Source organism: Hevea brasiliensis, chromosome 5 (assembly GCF_030052815.1).
Source record: "Hevea brasiliensis isolate MT/VB/25A 57/8 chromosome 5, ASM3005281v1, whole genome shotgun sequence".
Classification (NCBI taxonomy): domain Eukaryota; kingdom Viridiplantae; phylum Streptophyta; class Magnoliopsida; order Malpighiales; family Euphorbiaceae; genus Hevea; species Hevea brasiliensis.
The window spans coordinates 4,916,263-4,936,314 of record NC_079497.1 but is presented as its reverse complement, the minus strand read 5'-3'; the positions used below and the strand labels follow the sequence as shown (position 1 = coordinate 4,936,314).

Sequence of the window (20,052 nt, the reverse complement as noted above, 5' to 3'; positions counted from 1 at the left end):
ATAAGAATGGCAAAAGCAAGTGTCTGCACTATACACCTGGGATGCTAGCAATGTTTGCGTCTTGACCTGCACGCTATTTAGATTCGCACCTTGACTTCGGGACGCTAATCATACTAGCTTTTTGGTGCAACTTGCTCCTCCTCTTTCCACCTTAGCAGTATTCACCATGTTTTGGCAATTAACTCAAACAAAACACTTTTCCTGTAAATAGTTTGGTACAGTGCCCTGATACGGTCAATATCTCAATAGTTGCGCCATCAGCTTGTCCATTCTTATTCATTCTTCTGGTCCAATTGCGCCATCAGCTTGTCCATTCTCATTCGTTCTTCCAGTTCAATTACCTATGTTGGTTAGCACAGGTGACATGCGGGTAGTAAACTTGCCAACCATGAAGTAAAAACACTTTTCTATCAACTGGGACAAATTGAAGATCTGAAACACTGATTGAAAATTTAAGAGCCAGAAAAAATTATTTCAAATATTGTTGGATAATTTAGCCCATGATTTTGTGGATTTATTGGTTAATTTAACTATTTTTAGGTGCTCACTTAAGCCAAATTTGGCTCTACTTTAATGGATTTCAATATTCTTGGATGGTTTCTTGTACTTGTCCAGCTTGCATAATTAAGAGTTAAATTTTGCAAGTTCCGCCCCCAACCCCTTCCCTTTTTTTCTCTCCTTCCAAAGGTTTATCAAAAGATTTTTGGGCTTATATGTACAGTCCCAATTTAGGACTTCTCTTCCCCTCAGCAATGGGAAGGGCGGTGGAAGTAATTCTTGAATCTGTGCAGTTCCTTCAACTGCAGCCCAATTATGCAGGCCACATGGCATCATAATAAAGAGGTTCATGCAGTTGCTCCCATCATTAATAATATATCTCCTATTGAATGAAGACCTAGAAGTTGTCTTATTGGATTCCAGTTTTCTGTCTGGGAATTTGCAGCTTACCTACATTGGTGACTCAAAATCTGAACCTCCTAGCTCCAAACCTGCAGTTTGTATCTACTATGCTAATTTGTACTTCAGGAAATTAAAAATTGTAATGAGCTTTACTCCAGCTATAAATTTATTTAAGGCAATAAAGAAGTAGAGATACGCACCAAACTGTGTAAAGTTGTATCTGCATTTTATGGCGTGGATTAGTCCAAACCAAGCCACACCTAATCTGGCTAGCTTTGTTTTTATGATTTCCCTTCTCATCAGAAGCTATATAAGGCCATCCTTATTCTTTTTTTATCCATATTGCATAAAAATCCAAGAGTTGTACTGTATAGTTGTTTACTATTGTTCTTTAACCCTGCCAATGTCCATTATTTCACCTGTTGGCAGTTCTTGGGTGAATTTAGGAATTGTATTGGCAATGAGAACCTTTGCACTCCAAGCTGATGCGAGAGCTTTCTTTGTGTTTGGTGATTCACTAGTTGATAGTGGCAACAACTACCTTGCAACGACTGCTCATGCTGATTCACCCCCTTATGGGATTGATTATCCTACACATCGACCTACTGGCCGTTTCTCTAATGGCCTAAACATCCCCGACATTCTCAGTTAAATACCTGTTAACATACATAGCTAGATAGCCTTTATATACTTGTAATCTCATTAACGCCTACCACTTGCATTTCTAGGTGAGCATATTGGCTCAGAACCTGCATTGCCAAATCTGAGTCCCGAGCTGAGAGGACAGAAGCTACTTGTAGGTGCTAGCTTTGCTTCTGCTGGAATTGGAATTCTCAATGACACTGGAATACAATTTGTCAGTGCAATGACCTTATCATTATAGCAACTTCGTACTTTCAGTAACAAATATATCTGAAAAATACTAATCACAGCCGAATGAATTGTCTAACATATAACAATTGCAGCTAAATATCATAAGAATGTATCAGCAATTGGAGTACTTCCAGCAGTATCAGCAAAGAGTACAAGCCCTTATCAGAGCTGCACGAACCCTGAAACTTGTCAACAAAGCACTTGTCCTCATCACTGTCGGAGGCAATGATTTTGTTAACAACTACTACTTGGTTCCCTCTTCTGCAAGGTCTTGCCAATATGATTTGCCAGATTATGTTAAATTTCTGATTTCAGAGTACCGAAAACTGTTAATGGTAATCTAATCCTTCCAACTTTATTCAACTACTCTTTCAATTAGCCAAAAGAAAATTAAGTATATTCGAAGTAATATTAAAATTCTTCACTGCAGAGGCTGTATGAACTAGGAGCACGCCGAGTTCTTGTGACAGGTACTGGAGCACTGGGTTGTGTTCCTGCAGAATTGGCTATGCGGAACACTAATGGTGGATGCTCAGCTGAACTACAAAGAGCTGCATCCTTATATAATCCACAGCTTGTTCAAATGCTAAATGAACTCAACAGAAAAATTGGCAGACAAGTATTTATCCGCATAAACACTCGACAAATGAACTTGGATTTCATCACTCATCCTGAAGCATATGGTATCCTATGTAATTTCCAAGACTGTTCATTCAAAGTTTCTTCCATTTGACCAGAAGCATTAAGATGCATTTTATTTTTGGGCAGGATTCAGCACATCAAAGATAGCATGCTGCGGCCAAGGACCATATAACGTCATTGGACTGTGCACAATATTCTCAAACTTGTGCAGTGATCGAGAGCCCTATGCATTTTGGGATCCATTTCATCCATCAGAAAAGGCAAACAGAATTATTGTAGATCAGATTATGACTGGCTCCACTGATTACATGACACCCATGAATCTTAGCACTATCATGACCTTGGATTCCAGGACCTGACAAGCAACTCCACTATAATAAATACTGTTTCTAATGATCAATTGCACTATGTTGCTATCCTTGTGATTATACTTTAAAAGGCTTTCACATACAGAAGTTTATACACTATATACGATAACCTAAGGTTAAATTATATGCAAATCCTTACTACAATTTGCAATTTGATATTTGTTGTTCACACTAAATTATAAGATCTTCAACTTCATTTGTTATTTTAATTAGTTCGCAATGCAAAGCTATTATATGGTACATATTTAATGACGTTTAACCAAATAATAAGGAATCAGATAATTTACCATAAAAACAAATCCGTGTGCTATAAACTTTCTAGATATGGATTTATATATTTTATGATAAGACTTAATTAGAGAATCCAGCTGATCAAGAACCTATATAGTTACGTGTCAGAATTAAACCGAATCTTCCAACACAAAAGTAAAAACAACTGTATCATCGCCGTCCTACACTTCAACGGTCCAGATTTCTCCTCACCATCCTCCGCCTTATTTATATACTCTTCTCCCCTCCAGCTAAAATAACAAAATTCGGGAGTTCCATTTTTGAATAAAAAGAAAAATGGGAAATTGGAGAAGTAAAAAGCTTGAGAAAACCTCAATTCTTGCGGTTTGCGTGCGCTAGGGTTTTTCTTGATCTAGTTCACTGCTTCTTTTTTGTTCTTTGGAGTTTTCTCTGTGGTTTCTTTTGGCGTTTAGATCTGATCTGGAATTGTGTTTGCTCGTTTGATGGTTGGATTTTGGAGCAGGAGTGGTTTATTTTTCTGGAGTTTTGGTTTTAGGTTATCGGGATGATTTCGTTGCAGAACGGACATCGGGCTTCGCTTGGCGGCTCTGCTCACGATGATACTGGCTTCCAGGTGAAGCTTGAGCCGTCGTCTTCTTCGCTGAGTCTTGTTCCTTTTAAAGGCCGTGATTCTAATAATGAAGGTGAGTTATCAGTCGATCGTTCTGTTATTTATTTATATCTGTTTACATTATTTGTATGATGGATAAATGGTGTGAAATGGGCTATCTTATGTCATTGTTCTTAAGGTTTTATAAATTTTTTTTTTCGTGTAATGTTTTGTTGGATTTAGAAAGTCTAATGGTTTGTGTGCGCGTTTTGTTTTGTCTGTTTCAAAATTCCCATGGTTTCAATTTTCCTGTTGGTGTAATTTCTTTGGTTGTGAGTGTTGGTTAGTTTAAAATAGAATCGATGGGAATCAGCATGGCAGTTGTATTCGGCTTTTGTTTTGCTTTGGCAACATGGAAATAATAAGAATCATCTCTCTCCATTTCCTCCCCTTTTTTCTTTGGGCAGGAGGCCGGGAACTGAAATAAAATACATTTTACTGTTGATATGGTATGAATTTTCATTTGTTTATGATGGCAAGTAAGAAGCAACAACGTCAAATTTTGGTAAACCTTATTACAATAGAAAAGATCTCAACTTTTTTCTGGGGGATGTGTGTGTGTATGGAGCATGCAATGAGTCATGTGCTGTAAATTTGGCTTTATAAAGCGCATTCTTCAAATAAATTAGGATTCCAATTTATTTTGGATGATACTTTTTATTGTTTCTATTTCTCTTTTAACCTTTTTTTTCCCCATATAATTTGCGTTTCTAATTTATTTTGGATTTTTTTTTGGTCCAAAGAATATCTGACTCTGTGTACTTCATGAGATTGTCTCATTTTTGCTGCTGGAAGAATATTAGGCAGTTTTCTCACTGATGTTTGGGGAAAATTATATAAAACGAAAGGGGCCCTAATTTTGTGCTTTTATGAGGGAATTTTCACTGAATGAAAGATCGACTAGTTAGTGTGCTTGTGGTTTCACAATTCTAAGATAGAGATAGATAGATTAGGCTACATGTTGGTGTGGTTATCATATGTTTATTACTAAATGAATTATTATGTTATTTTTTATTATTTTATTAAAAAAAAAAATTATGGATTGGTGCATGTTGCAGTTGATGAAGACACGCGCTTGTCCCTTGCCCATCAAATGTACAAGGCTGGCAACTATAAACAGGCACTAGAGCATAGCAATACTGTTTATGAGAGAAGTCCCATGCGCACTGATAATCTTCTTCTTTTGGGTGCTATATATTATCAGGTTTTCTTTGATATTTAAATGTTGCTGGTGTTGAGTGCTATTATCGTACATTGCTTTTGCTTTAGATAATTGTCCATTTAACTGTTTGGGGAACCATAAATTCTCTGATCTTAAACTTTGATTCATGTTTATTCCTTTGTAGTTGCATGATTATGATATGTGCATTGCAAAAAATGAGGAAGCTCTTCGACTTGAGCCACGTTTTGCTGAGTGTTATGGAAACATGGCAAATGCTTGGAAGGTATCACTATCTATATGAGTTATTTTGAGCCATGATGAATTAATTAAACCTTTTTGGGTATTTAAATTACTGTTGTTACTTATGGTGGCCTTTTTCATTTAATACAGGAAAAGGGTGATATTGATCTTGCAATTCGTTACTATTTGGTTGCCATTGAGGTTTGTATGCATTTAGAGAACTTATTTTGTTAAGTAGTTGATTCCTAGTTTATGCAGGATACGATAGCCACCGCTAAATTCATAGATTTGTAAATAAAGCTTAATGGATCTTCACATGACAAATGTAAACTTGGAGGTGCACCATCAGAATCTCCTTTGATGTAGTTCATGTTGTAAAATGGGTGTGCAGCTTAGCTGTCTGATTGAAGACCCTTTTTCACCCCTCATTTACCCATATTTTGTGTGCTATATTTTTTATTAATACGTTATTGATTCTGTTTTGGTTTATTTTGTTGGCAGCTGCGACCCAACTTTGTTGATGCTTGGTCAAATTTGGCTAGTGCATACATGCGAAAAGGAAGGCTTAATGAGGCTGCACAGTGCTGTCGTCAAGCACTAGCATTGAATCCTTTATTGGTATATTTTTTCCTATTATGATAATGATAATTTATATTATCATAATGTTATTAATGTGATCATCTATGTTGCTCTAGTTAGTTATCACATGGATGGCTCAATTGAAAACGAAATTAATGATTCTTTTTTTCCTTTTAGTTTTTAAGGTTTGAATGAGAATTCCTAGTGACCTCCCTGACAATTGGCATGTAGGTTGATGCTCATAGCAACCTTGGTAATCTAATGAAAGCACAAGGATTGTTGCAAGAAGTAAGTATCAATAAATAAATGCTGCATGTTGTCTAGTTCCTATTAACTTGTTCATAATGTTTAGCGGAATGTAAATTTTCTGGGCTATGGGGTTTTGGTTACTTCCAGTTTTGATCTTCAGCTATAATACCCAATGCTAGGATTAGGATATTGTCAGATCACTTCCCCATGCAATCATGGTGGAGGAAGTGGCTTATTGGCAACTTGGCATCCCAGTTTGAGTTAATCCACAACTGTGTGCACCTGGCTCAAATTCTTATCCTTTCTGATCTGATAGAAGGAAGACACCCTTTCCATATGTAGATTTTAGTAGTGTGCATCTCTCCTTTTCTGATGAAGTTACTGATATACATACTTCATGTGTGGAACTGTCTTAAATCACAGTTCGATACAGATATCAAGTTGTTATCTTCAGGCCAGGGCTCAGATGATGGTTGGTCTTGTTGTAACTTCCATGTGCAAGACTCCAAAATGTCAGAATCTAATGTTTTGTGCAGGCATACGGTTGCTATCTCGAGGTTTTACGCATACAACCAACTTTTGCTATTGCGTGGTCAAATCTTGCTGGTCTCTTTTTGGAGTCTGGTGATCTTAACAGAGCTCTTCAATATTATAAGGTACACTTGATTTTCTTTACGTCATTGCTTTTCTGCTTTTATTTTCCCCTGCTAGGTATGATAGCACAGGTTTGAATCAGATTCTGCTTTCTTGCCCACTTTTTTTTGGTGTTTGAGATTCACAGTCTGCCACAAATGCCTGTCTAGCAAATTGTGGTTATTTCATTGCTGAGTATCTTACCAAGTTTAGATTTTTTTTTTTTCCAAATTGAAAAGTGATGGGTAAATGATTAGTTTCAGTCATTTTTTGTTTGGGTTCCTTTTCGACTGCTGCTTGGAGTGTCAACACTGGCATGCTACTTTGACTTGTTATTGTAGGATGTTTCATTGAAGTTCTTGTGTTGTCAACATTTTTTAAATGTTTGCATATTCAAATTTCAAATTGCTTTGTTGCAAACATATAATGAATTTTGCTTTACAATGTGTTCTCCAGGAAGCTGTAAAACTCAAGCCCACATTTCCTGATGCCTACCTTAACCTTGGAAATGTTTATAGGGTAAGTTGTGGCTTTGTGTTGATAAGGTTGGGTAGCTGCATGTGCCTGGATTATTATTGCTGTATCAAAGGAAAACAAGATGTTTCTTTTGCCTTTTCTAGGCCTTGGGAATGCCCCAAGAGGCTATTGTGTGCTACCAGCGAGCTGTTCAGACACGGCCAAATTGTGCAGTCGCTTATGGTAAGTTATTATTTGAAGTTGACCCTTGAAATCCCTTATGATGGCAGTTTGCAGATGTTCATATGGAGTTTGTCTGGACTTTTGTTGAAGTTGCCATCGAGAAAAGCAGCTCTATAAATATGTTAGTTAAAAGGGGTATTAAAATTGGTGTAAAGATAATATTGATATGTTTTAGTCATAAGAATTCCAAAGCAATTTTTTTCAACATCTGAAACGGAGCTTTTCCAAAAAGCATTTTTTTTGGCCTCCCAATCACAATCCCAAATGGCAACATAATATGTTTCTGGTTAATAGATGGTGCTGCAATTTCTTTTGGTATTCCACATATGGTTTGTCTTGCTGAGGTGGCCTATCATTGAGTGTACCTGTTCTTGTTGCCAATAAAGCAACTAGTAATATCTTACTATTATCATGAAATGAATTGATGATTGCTGTTGAAGGCCTTTAAGGTCGGTAATTTGGTCAATGCCTTCTTTCCCTTCCATTGAACATTTGAACTGTTGGCTTAGCAGTCTGCTATATATTGTCATTTTGATTTATTGAAGAGTGGATCATTAAATTTATTTCTCTTATAATATTCTGGGTTAAAGGCTGCAAAACATGCATTCATCAAAACTTTACTTGACCACATGATCTATTACATGGTGCAGGAAATTTGGCCTGTACATATTATGAGCGAGGGCAACTGGATTTGGCAATTCTTCATTATAAGCAAGCCATCTCCTGTGATGGGAGATTTTTGGAGGCTTACAATAATTTGGTTGGTTCTCTCTCTCTCTCTCTCTCTCTCTCTCTCTTTCTCACACACACACACACACATTTGTGCTGTACTGTGTGCTTGGAATTCTTTCAATTTTGAATTATATTAGTAACTAACTTCTCAATATATTCTAACTGAAAGGGTAATGCACTAAAAGATGTGGGTAGAGTGGATGAAGCAATCCAATGCTATAGTGTAAGTTTATTTTTCTTTCTCCTTTTTCTTTTCTTCTTCTTCTTCTTTTTTTTTATTATTATTTTTTTATTTATAATAAATCCATTCCTTATTCCTGATCAACATGCATTTGTATAACTGTAAACTTTTCTAACCTCTCTTTCTGTCTCGGTGTAGCAATGTCTTGCATTGCAACCGACCCACCCACAAGCACTCACCAATCTTGGGAACATATATATGGAATGGTATATGATGATGAATTTCTTATGTCTTCATGGCATATTATTCCTTTATGTTATGAGTAGATATGATTTTTGACATCAATTGAAATTTATATGGGTGCTCTTTTGAACATCCAGGAATATGGCATCAACTGCTGCTTCATATTACAAGGCTACATTGGCTGTCACAACAGGACTGTCTGCTCCTTTCAACAATCTTGCAGTAATCTATAAACAACAGGTAATTGCAGTTGGAGTTCAGCTAGCTATTTAGGTGTTAATTTCTTTTATGTATCAAACAAATTGAATGCCAGCATTTGTCTTCTAGGTCTTGCTGAATTCTCTTGTGGTGTTGCTGACCACATTTTTATTTCTTTCCTACTCATCGCAGGGGAATTATGCAGATGCTATATCTTGTTACAATGAGGTTCTTCGGATTGATCCCTTGGCAGCTGATGGACTTGTAAACAGGGGCAACACTTACAAGGAGATTGGTAGAGTGAGTGAAGCAATTCAGGATTACATTCGTGCTATTACCGTCCGGCCAAATATGGCTGAAGCTCATGCAAATTTGGCTTCAGCTTATAAAGACAGGTATTGTATTGGGATAGTCTATCCAAAATTTTCTTGGCATCCAATTTTTTACCATCTTTTCTCCCCTTTTTTTCTTCTTGGGATAGCTTAAAACTGTTCATGTTTAATCCCATATTGTGGGGTAGATTTAGGTTAGAATTCAACCAATGAGTTAAATTCTGTGGCTGTTGGGCCATAGGATATCACTTTTCTAGCTATGGAAGTATGGCTTTATGTTCATTGTTTAATTTATATGATATGCAGTGGACATGTGGAGGTTGCTTTGAAGAGCTATAGGCAGGCTTTGCATCTTCGACCAGACTTCCCTGAAGCAACTTGCAACCTTCTACACACATTACAGGTATAACCAAAATGAAATATGAAGCATATTTATAATTTTATTTCCTCTTTTTCCATTTATATGTTGTTTGTTCATAAATTTTGCCACTTCTGCTTGTTGAATCTGTTCTGATAAGGAATTTTGGAGGAATATTTTATTTTTTTCACCTGGAAGATTATTGCAAACTAATTTATTTGAGCTACTTTTCTCCAGTGTGTCTGCAGTTGGGAGGATCGTGATAAGATGTTCACTGATGTTGAAGGGATTATCCGGAGGCAGATTACTGTAGGGCTTGTGATGTTTGCTTATGTTCTTCAATAGTTTCTCTAGTTTGTTTACACCTTAAAAATATTTTCATATGAAGCTAATCTGTTTTCTACAATAATTGTACATTTCAGATGTCTGTTCTTCCTAGTGTGCAGCCCTTTCATGCTATTGCATATCCCATTGACCCAATGCTGGCACTTGATATCAGGTAGAAGATGAGACTAATTTTTGCAATCAACCTGTATGGCCTAAGGCTTTTCATTCTCATTCTTGCTTCTGTTTTTTCTTTTTCTTTGTCTTTTTTTCTTCTTGAAGCCGTAAGTATGCAGCTCATTGCTCCATAATTGCATCGCGTTTTGGACTTCCTCCTTTCAGTCATCCTCCACCAATTCCCATAAAGCGTGATCGTGGTGAGAGACTTAGGATTGGCTATGTTAGCAGCGACTTTGGTAATCACCCATTGTCACACCTTATGGGATCTGTATTTGGCATGCACAACAGAGAGAATGTTGAGGTTTGTAAATTTTGAATTTTTACCGTCTTTTTTACCTGAAGGGAGACTCACTTTGCAGCATGCATTTACCTTTTTGTAATTGTGCAGGTTTTCTGCTATGCATTGAGTCCAAATGATGGTACGGAATGGAGGCAACGTATCCATTCTGAAACTGAGCATTTTGTAGATGTCTCTGCCATGTCGTCAGATATGATTGCCAAACTAATTAATGAGGATAAAATACAGATCCTTGTTAATCTCAATGGTTATACCAAGGTAAGGTCTACTTAATTTTTGGGATAATTACCGACAATTGAATCTCATGCTTTAAACATTACAATGTCAACGCTAATTCAGTTTGGATTACAATACTTTCCCTGAATTTTCTTCTTGAAACTCCTCTTGATCTGCTTGTGGTTGATGAATACTTACTGTAGATTGAAATTTTAATTTGACATCTGTAAGAAATCTTGCGAGGAATTTTTAGACTTAAGGTTGATTTTTTTTAATTACAATTTATATGTTGATTATTATTGTATGCACAAATTTAACAGAAACCTTTTCTACTTTATAAGATTGTCCCTTGGATCACTTATTTTTAATTTACCAATGAGAAATTCAGAAAAGAAAATTTAATGTGGTTTTCAATTGCATTTGTTTTGTATACGTTAGGATTGACATTGTAATGATTTAAAGCATGAGATTGATTTGTAAAATTTCCTAAAGTCAGTGTTGGTTGTAACTATCCTTTAACAAATTATGCAATTTTTGCGATGATTTGCATTAATCAGGATTTGGGTTTCAAATGTGTTTTATTAATGGTTCCAACAGCATAATCTTACTTTTATTATATGCATTTCAGTGGTGTAAACTTTCTGTTGGTATTTCTGTCATTCCTTCTAACATATATTCCATCTATTATCATGCAGGGTGCCAGAAATGAAATATTTGCTATGCAGCCTGCACCTATACAGGTGTCGTATATGGGATTTCCTGGGACCACTGGAGCGACATATATTGATTACTTGGTCACTGATGAGGTGGGAGATTGACTGACCTCTATATAATCTTAAACTTGCATCATTCATGTTCTCTTGTTTTCGTCTTTGTCTGATATGTATGCTCATTGTTCTCAGTTTGTTTCACCTACACGTTACTCGCATATTTATTCCGAAAAGCTTGTTCACATGCCTCATTGCTACTTTGTGAATGATTATAAACAGGTAAGTCCTTATGAAAGTCCTGAGAAGAGAATTTTAGCTTCTTGTGTGCTTTGAACCATCTTTTATTGTTGTTTCTATTTATGAATATGAGTCCCTACAACTGCTATTGTTGTTTCTCAGAAAAATCTGGATGTTTTGGATCCAACATGCCAACACAAGCGATCAGATTATGGTCTCCCTGAAGATAAATTTATATTTGCATGCTTCAACCAGTTGTACAAGATGGATCCTGAAATCTTTAATACTTGGTACCATAAAGCTGTCCCTGAGTTCATTTTATGTATGTGCAATGTGCATTCTCAGGTGTCTTACTGTTTTCTCTATATGTTTGATTGTTTTAGGTGCAACATTCTGAAACGTGTGCCCAATGGTGCCCTTTGGCTCCTTAGGTTCCCAGCTGCAGGCGAAATGAGACTTCGTTCATGTAGGTGAACTTGTTTTATTTACTATTGTAGAATTCACATATTTTTGTCAGGGATTTGTTCAAGTTTGTGTAAATGACCACCTTTGATGAATTGTTAAATTTCCTGTCCTATGTCAATAAAGCAATGTGAGAATAAATTTGCAGTAGAAAATACCTATTCAGCACACGCACTTTTCTCTGTGGTGTTATATAGTGTATGGACTTTTTCAGATGCTGTTGCACAAGGGCTGCAGCCAGAGCAAATTATTTTTACTGATGTTGCCATGAAACATGAACATATCAGACGCAGTGCTTTAGCTGATCTATTCCTAGACACGTAATTACTCTCTCTCTCTCTCTCTCTCTCTTCCATATATGTGTGTGTGTGTGTCTCATTCACTCTCCCTCTGTGTGCATGTGTGTGTTTTTCTCATTTACATTCTGAAGGCAGTCAGTTTTGTTTCTGGGTTTCTGGACAATGATGGTTGGATTTTTCTCTTAGGCCATTATGTAATGCACATACAACTGGGACAGATATTTTATGGGCAGGTTTACCTATGGTAACACTGCCCCTTGAGAAAATGGCTACAAGAGTTGCTGGATCATTGTGTCTTGCCACTGGACTTGGGGAGGAGATGATTGTTAGCAGGTGAGGATTTTTAATTTCCTATATGGTTGTGTGTGGAATGCTCTCAAGTAGGACAGTCTTTCAAACACTCGAATGATTGTTAATGGAGCATGATGAGTTTGTGTGAATTATATTAACTAACCAATGTACCATATGACAGTATGAAGGAATATGAAGAGAGAGCAGTGTCTCTGGCTTTGAATCAGCCAAAACTGCGGGCGCTTACCAATAAACTGAAGGCCGTCCGTATGACTTGCCCTCTGTTTGATACTACACGCTGGGTAAGCCCAGTATTCCTTATTTGCAACCCCACAACAACACCACCCCACCCACACCACCCCCCCTCCTCTCCCTTTTTTTGTGTATACAAGGGATGCCTGGTGAAGTTTGATTTTTCTTGAAATAATTATGCAGGTTCGAAATCTGGAGAGGGCATATTTCAAAATGTGGAATATCCATTGTTCGGGGCAGAAGCCCCAGCACTTTAAAGTGACGGAGAAGGACTCGGAGTTCCCTTGTGATAGATGAGAGAGGAGTGAATAAACAGCATTGTCGATAAGAGCGAGAGAAAAAGATGGTGTATTTAGGCTGATATTGGTTAAGATTGAGATGATACGTATTTAGGATGATATTGGTTAAGATTGAAATGGTCGTAGAGAGGTATGTTTGCGGATTTGACGAATTGAGTTTTTACCTCTCTATTGAGCCAAATCAGTTGAGCGAATTACGTGACAAAATTCCCTCTGTGTATAACATTCCTTTCTGGTGCTTCTGATTCAGTTCAATCTATATGGTCGAGATTCTTTGAAAATATGCACACACACATTTGTAGGTCTTGTATACGAGTGGCTGAAGCATGAGATGATCATGTACATCTCAATAAATTTCACTGTCGCAAGTCCAACGTAATAACCCTAACTTACACAGCGGCCAAGAAGAGACTTTTTTTTTTTTTTTTTTGAACTTCGTTAAGATTGCATTCCAAGGCCAAAGAGGCATCAGAGGAAAACCTATTTGAGATCGCAGCTGGTTTATTATTCACCCAGTCTATAGGAAGAGAGTTTCGAAACATCAATCTAGCCACAAAATGAGCAAAAGTATTCGCATTTCTATTGACTAGCAAAAAATCAAAAGAAACGAAAAAAAGACCAGAGGAACTAAATTGCCTTCGTGTAAGCACCAATCTGCCAGAATAAAACCTTGTGGGGTTGGCTAATTGCGTTGAATAAGTTGACCGAAAGAAAACCTCTTGACTGTGCAAACTGGTTTGCATTTGGCAATGCTCTAGCCTCACCTGCTAAAAGTAGATGCACAAAAGAACTTGCCTGCTATTCCATCAATTAGCTTACCATTGTGGTCATGGGCTACAGCAGCTGTTGCCGATAAAAAAGTTCCATCTTTCTATGCTGCATCACAATTAATTTTGATATTACCAACTGGCGGAGGAAGGCATCTTGAGGGCAACGTTGGATTAGAGTTAGGAGGATGTGGAGGAGCTAATACAAAAGGCTGCTGCACAGTTTCATTATAATTTTTACGAAAGCGCTGGGAAGTAGCCAAAGTATTTGGAGTGAACCTTTCAAAGACCGCCTTATTTCTCTCTTTCCAAATCTCCCATAACATAATTACGACTTTGATTATAAGCTCCTTGAAACCCGGTTCTTCCCCAAATTCAGCCCATAAAGATTCCCACCACTTTGCAAAGGATCAAAAACCAGTGGGGTTGGGTTTGTATGAACAAATGCTAGCAAACCAGACCGCCCTAGCATGGTAGCACCAAAACAAAGCATGCTCTTAAGACTCTTCATCGCAGATGGAACAGGCTGGATTTATCATGAGTCCCTTCCTAACCAAATTCTTTTTTACTGGAAGGATGTTGTGAATTGCCTTCCATAACACCTTTAGCTTTGGTTGTATTTGAAGGTGCCATGTCTTAGTCCACAAAGCTGAGGGAACTTGGTGGGAATGAGCTGAGGATGTGCTACAGGATGGCTGCCTCTCTTTATTGATCAGAGTTCTATATCCCGACCGAACTGTATATGTACTTGAATTCTCAAAATGCCAAACAAGAGAATCATCATAGCCGCGAGGGGCTATAGGAATGGATAGAATAGCCTTTGCAATTGAAGGATTAAATAAGCTACTAGCCAAGCCCACGTTCCATTCCATTCTATCTTGATACGTAAGATCAGAAACAATATTAATAGCAGTTAGGCTTTGTTTGGATAGTTGAAAGAAAGTTTAATAAAGTAAGGTATGATAAGATAAAATATGGTAAGGTAAAGTAATAATTAGTTTTATATTTGACAGGAAGATAAAAGTAAAGTAAGGTAAATAAATGTTTAATAACATTGTTTTGTTCGGAAAAAATGCATTGAAAATTAAAGTTAAATGTGAATATTACAAAGATACCATTTTTATAAAACAATTAAAACATAAAAAAATGAAAGATGTAATTTTAGGTTTTTAGAAATTAAAGAAGAATAATATAAGAATATAAAAATTTTAACCCACTCAGCTCACCAATGAAAAATGGAAGGATTTGAAGGGTTTTTGAACCCCCAAATAGCCACCCATTCTATATACTTTCATTCCAAACAACATAAAAATTTCATAAAACCTTATTTTGCTTTATGCTCAAAATCCCTCCACCCAAACAATCTGTTAGCAGGCCTCGTAACTAAAATTATGCAAACTCGCACCCACGGATTTGACCAAATCAGATTTCCCCTATGTTCATTTGGGTTCCAGGTTCCAGGACATCCCTACCAGCTAGTAAACCTTGCGATATCCAAGAGCTACGACAACCTTTTGTAGCACTCCAAAAAGAGTAATTTGGAAAGTACAAACCTTTGATGACTCTGCTCCACAAGTTGTCATTATCAGTAACAAGCCTCCAGCTCTGCTTTGCCAAGTAAGACAAATTAAATTTCTTGAAATCCTTAAACCCTATGCCTCCTGGAAACTTTGACCGGCATGCCTTAGACCAACTCATCCAAATCAACTTTCTCATTATCCTTTTTTCGCCACCAAAAGTTACATACAAGACTATTAAGCTGATTACAAAAGGATTTTGGGTAGAGAAAATTTGCCATAGAATAAGAAGGAATTGCACTAAGGATAGCTTTTATCAAAATTTCCCAAAGCTTTTGACAGATAATTCATATTTGCAGTCAATTTTTATCAAGAAGAATAGAGTGGTTTTTTGTTGAATAATAATACCTTTTGTTGAATTGTACATCAAAATTCTTCTAGTAAACAAAAAACAAGAAGTCAGGCGAAGAAGTCGCCCCCTACTCAAAAGGGGCCAAAAAAGCCTTAGATTGAGGCAAAAGAAAACTTGAAGGAGGAAGGCTCGCAAAACCAAGCAGAGAGGAATTTCTCTCTCTAGAAATAACCTGCTTATGTGCATTCTCTTTAATTTAAAAAATAATTAAAAATTTATGTTTATGAAGAGCACTATGTTTTCATGCTTTAGACGTATTTTGTAAATTTCTCTTCGGTCGCTTTAGGCAATAATCAATACTTGATTTCTTGGCGGTAACTGTTTCTTGCAGCCCACTCGACTCCCTGGAAAATGCGCATTTGTGCCAAGTCTCCCCTTCACGTGCCTTCGAACATGCTACCTCACCTTCCCCAGAACCATCGCCGCCACTATCCTCCAACACCGCCGCCACCGAAATTCCTCGACTCCCTCCGCCAACAAAGACGCCTACTTTGCCTTGCTACACTACGTAACCAACATAGTCCGTCACGACATCTATCCTGAACGCACTCTCAACCGGCTCAACCTTTCCGTGAACTCTGAGCTCGTCTTCAGCATCCTACGCACCTGCTCTGACTCTCCTTCCTAATCTTTACGCTTCTTCACATGGGCCCGCGCCTATTACACCCCCACCTCTGTCGAATACGGAGAACTCGTCAAAACCCTTGCTCGCTCAAAACGATATGCTTCGATGTGGAAAATCATTACCTAAATGAAAGAGCAATACCCCCAATTCAGTATTTCCACTGATACGGTGTGTTCTATCATCAAAAAGTATAGGAAACATGGACACATCGATCAGGCCGTGTAGGTTTTTAGTAGGTGTAGTAGTTTCAATGGTGAACAATGTGTTGATGTTTACAATGCCTTGCTTTTTGCTCTTTGTGAAGTGAGAATGTTCCATGGATCTTATGCTTTGATTAGGAGGATCATTAGGAAGGGTTTGGTTCCTGACAAGAGGACTTACATGGTTCTTGTTAATGGGTGGTGCTCCAGTGGGAAGTTGAGGGAGGCACAGCAGTTTTTAGAGGAAATGATTAACAAGGGATTTAATCCTTCTGTGAGAAGGAGAGACTTGGTGATTGAAGGGTTGTTGAATGCAGGGTATTTGGAATCTGCCAAGAAAATGGTTATCAAGATTACTAAAGAGGGCTTTGTACCGGATGTTAATACGTTTAATTCTTTGATGGAAGCTGTTTGTAAAGTAGGGGAGGTTGATTTTTGTGTTGATATGTATCGTAGTGTGGGCAAGTTGGGGCTTTGTCCTGACATAAACACTTAACATATTTTGATTCCTGCTGTTTCAAAGGTGGGCAGGATTGATGAGGCTTTTCGGTTATTGCACAATGCGATTGAGGATGGGCATACGCCATTTCCTAGTTTGTATGCGCCAAGAATAAAGGGAATGTGCATGAGAGGTCAATTTGACGATGCCTTTTGTTTCTTTGGTGAAATGAAGGTGAAAGGGCACCCTCCAAATAGGCCTGTGTATACAATGTTGATAAATATGTGTGGACGAGGAGGCAGATATGCGGAAGCAGCCAATTATTTGGTTTAGATATGACGCCAATTTCAAGGTGCTACGATATGGTTATTGATGGGTTGAAGAATTGTGGGAAGCATGATCTGGGTAAGAGGATAGAACAGCTGGAAGTGTCTCTTTGCAGTGTTTGATTGTAGCAGTTGATGACTACAATTTCTGCATTACGGATGGATTTTGGTAGAAATGTACAACATTGAGCTCAAGGATGATAGAAGTGCTGCTGAATATGAAAGCTGGCTGATTTTGGACAGGTAGATGCCTGTCTATTATTCCCTACTTTTGCAGTTGGATGCCATTTAGTTCTTATTCACCATTTGGAAATGCTCAAATATTAGTCTCATTTAAGTTGTTCAGTTTTCCTAAACCTGTCTTTTGTTGCATGTAAATGTAATTGAGCCTTGGAATTCGGACTTAGTCTTTTTCTTCTTCTTCTTCTTCTTCCTCTTTTTTTATTTTTTTTTATTTTTTTTATTTTTTATTTTTTTTTCCTGAGCTCTTTAGTTCTGTTCAACCTCAAGTCCAATTTCACTATTCATGATTGTTGAAAGCTTGTCCTTGTTAATCTGATTGTGGAGTTGGAATTATATCTCTAATTTGTTTGGCATTGGCACATAGAATTTACAGTTGATCAAAACAAATCTACTCTAGTGGTCATTACCTGCAATTCAAATTCTTGGTTCAAATGACTCTGTCGTATGGGATAGTGTTTAGTTGTCCTAATCCTGGTTAGATCAGCTTAAATTCTGGTTTTTTAATCTCTAACCTTGATGTACATAGTTGTTCAAACTGGGAAGGGCCTGTATCTGATCATTTGTTGGATAAGCTATCCTTTTTATGATTACTGGTCAATGGTCATTCTCTTTTCTCCAACATCTGAAGTCTTTAATTGGACTCTCATGTCTTTCCACTTGTTCTACAATGTGGGTTTATTATGAATCATTCGTTTCCAATTTGCTTACTTTAGAAAATTACACGATTGTGTTGTTTGCCTTGGGAAAAAATGAGAGGAAAAATTCTCGCCCTTTTTCGTTTCATGCTTCCAATGATCACCACCATTTGCACTGTCAAATTGAGGGAGCAAAATAGCAGAGTTTTTATTTTAGCGATTCTGTTCTGCCGGTTTCTACAGGTATTGATTATCAATCGCTGCTCAGTCTTCAGATACATCCAACGCTTGCTTTCAGATCAGGTTTAATACCTCCGCCACCTATGATGTTAAGCAATAGATGTGAGACGGGAGAAAGTGAAGTGCTGGCAGATTATTGTGTGAGATCTTCATCTGAACATTGTGTCTCCAGATTGTTCTTGGTGAATTGTTCCCATTGTGCTTTTTTCTGCAGCAGTGGAAAGAACTGGGGTTTTGTTCCCAACTACAGAAAGGAGAGCAATAGGAGGAAGTTATGCAGTTTGGACGAAGCTGGCGTTGACAGATTCAAGAGTGAATCCAGGGATTGGAGTGTTGCATGAAGAATGAATAGCCTTTGAGGGGATTATAATAGCATTGTTTTTCGGTATATTAAAGCCAATTTCTTGAGGACATCATTTGGTTGTCAATGTGTCTCCAAGTTTCATACATTCTTGAACTTAAATGGGTTCGTTGACTATCTGTATGCACTTCTTTTATCCAAGTGTTCTAGTAAGGCACAAAGAGAAAACATCTGTTTATTTAATTAGTAAAGATACACCAAGAAAACATCTATTCATTTAATCAGGACATGCGAGCTCAATTATTGGCGACACTGCAGGAAACATAATAACTAAAGACGATTCTTAAACAGTGAGCTGCACTGATTTTTGGATGGCTGTTTTATGCATTCTCAAGCAATTTCTGAAGTTTTTCCACGACATCCTTGTCCAATTGGAAGGCCTTAGCAAGAACATCAGGATTAATGGGTAGATCAGGCCCAAAGATTGCATCTGCTATAGTGATAACACCTGCGTTTTGGCTGCTCAGTCCAGCAAAGGCAACTGCTTTCGTCTTTGCAATATTAAACTGGAAGTGAATGAGACCAATTGGAAATACAAAAACATCTCCTGGGTATAAGACTTTGGAGATAAACCGATTAGGGTTGGATGTCACAAAGCCAACATGAAGGGTGCCTTCCACAACCACAAGGATCTCTGTGCCACGAGGGTGAATGTGGGGAGGGTTTAAGCCACCATTGGGTGCATAGTCTAACCGAGCGAGAGAAATACCAAGAGTGTTAAGTCCTGGTAGCACATCAACATTCACGAGGGTGACATTCGATCCAACTCGATTTGCTGTATTTCCAGGAATATTGAGTCCCGAAAAGGAGAAATCTCCAGCTACGGCAAGGTTTGGGTTCTTGCAGAACTTCCCATTAACAAACGCTGCATTACATAGAAGTTATTGTCAGTATCCACTGAACGTGCATATAACAAAAGAAGAAAAAGATTTCTATAGAGGAAATACTATTCTTTATAGGATAATACTATGACAGAGGTGAAAGAAAGCAGAAAATCTTAAAGCAACAGTACTGCACCAGCATTCCTGGGATCAGATATTGCAACACAAAAGTCCTGGAGATGGCTAGGATCTAAGGCAGAGGCAAAAGAGAAAGCCAAAGCCAACAAGAGAAGGAAATGAAAGGCCTTCATTTTGTGACTACTTTCTTTAATTAGCCGTTAGTTGTTAAGGAGAAGATGTGAAAAATCCTGCATGAATAGATCAAGTAGTTATAGGTGAAAGTCCCTCAACTATTCCCTGTGATCTACGTGCTGATGAAAGATTGCCAAAGGGAAAAGCTTACCTAGTCTTGGACTACGACAGACTTAGCACGCAAATATGGGGTCCACTTATTTTTCATGCGGCTCCCACCGCCATTTATGATGTATTTTGAGTCCATTAGCATTGCCGAATAGATGTTAATGATTAATTATTATATATTTAAGGGC

General features: G+C 37.6%; 3 protein-coding genes and 1 pseudogene across 3 annotated transcripts; 3 read left to right on the top strand and 1 right to left on the bottom strand.

Moving 5' to 3' along the window:
• The first annotated feature begins 752 nt into the window (after positions 1–752).
• Positions 753–2,774, top strand: LOC110661446 (GDSL esterase/lipase At5g33370-like). The gene is made up of 7 exons (XM_058147635.1): positions 753–827; positions 944–1,017; positions 1,204–1,547; positions 1,629–1,756; positions 1,866–2,108; positions 2,204–2,456; positions 2,542–2,774. Exons 1-7 carry the CDS (start codon positions 753–755, stop codon positions 2,772–2,774), a joined length of 1,350 nt encoding a protein of 449 aa, XP_058003618.1.
• A 527-nt stretch (positions 2,775–3,301) lies between these two features.
• Positions 3,302–13,107, top strand: LOC110661479 (probable UDP-N-acetylglucosamine--peptide N-acetylglucosaminyltransferase SEC). The gene is made up of 28 exons (XM_058146645.1): positions 3,302–3,718; positions 4,743–4,888; positions 5,031–5,129; positions 5,237–5,287; positions 5,588–5,704; positions 5,897–5,953; positions 6,451–6,570; positions 7,004–7,066; positions 7,168–7,246; positions 7,897–8,006; positions 8,148–8,201; positions 8,358–8,425; positions 8,540–8,642; positions 8,793–8,995; positions 9,239–9,335; positions 9,528–9,599; positions 9,713–9,789; positions 9,897–10,095; positions 10,183–10,350; positions 11,004–11,114; positions 11,211–11,297; positions 11,418–11,545; positions 11,639–11,721; positions 11,932–12,037; positions 12,203–12,349; positions 12,489–12,609; positions 12,743–12,915; positions 12,953–13,107. The coding sequence occupies exons 1-27, from the start codon at positions 3,580–3,582 to the stop codon at positions 12,854–12,856; spliced, it is 2,919 nt and encodes a 972-aa protein (XP_058002628.1). The 5' UTR covers positions 3,302–3,579; the 3' UTR covers positions 12,857–12,915; positions 12,953–13,107.
• Positions 13,108–15,227: 2,120 nt separating this feature from the next.
• Positions 15,228–18,806, top strand: LOC110670490 (pentatricopeptide repeat-containing protein At5g18390, mitochondrial-like; annotated as a pseudogene).
• LOC110661480 (germin-like protein subfamily 1 member 13) lies at positions 18,774–19,811 on the bottom strand. Its single transcript, XM_021820126.2, has 2 exons — positions 19,641–19,811; positions 18,774–19,488 (listed from the first exon to the last, which is right to left on the bottom strand). The coding sequence occupies exons 1-2, from the start codon at positions 19,753–19,755 to the stop codon at positions 18,944–18,946; spliced, it is 660 nt and encodes a 219-aa protein (XP_021675818.1). The 5' UTR covers positions 19,756–19,811; the 3' UTR covers positions 18,774–18,943.
• Between the last annotated feature and the right edge of the window lie 241 nt (positions 19,812–20,052).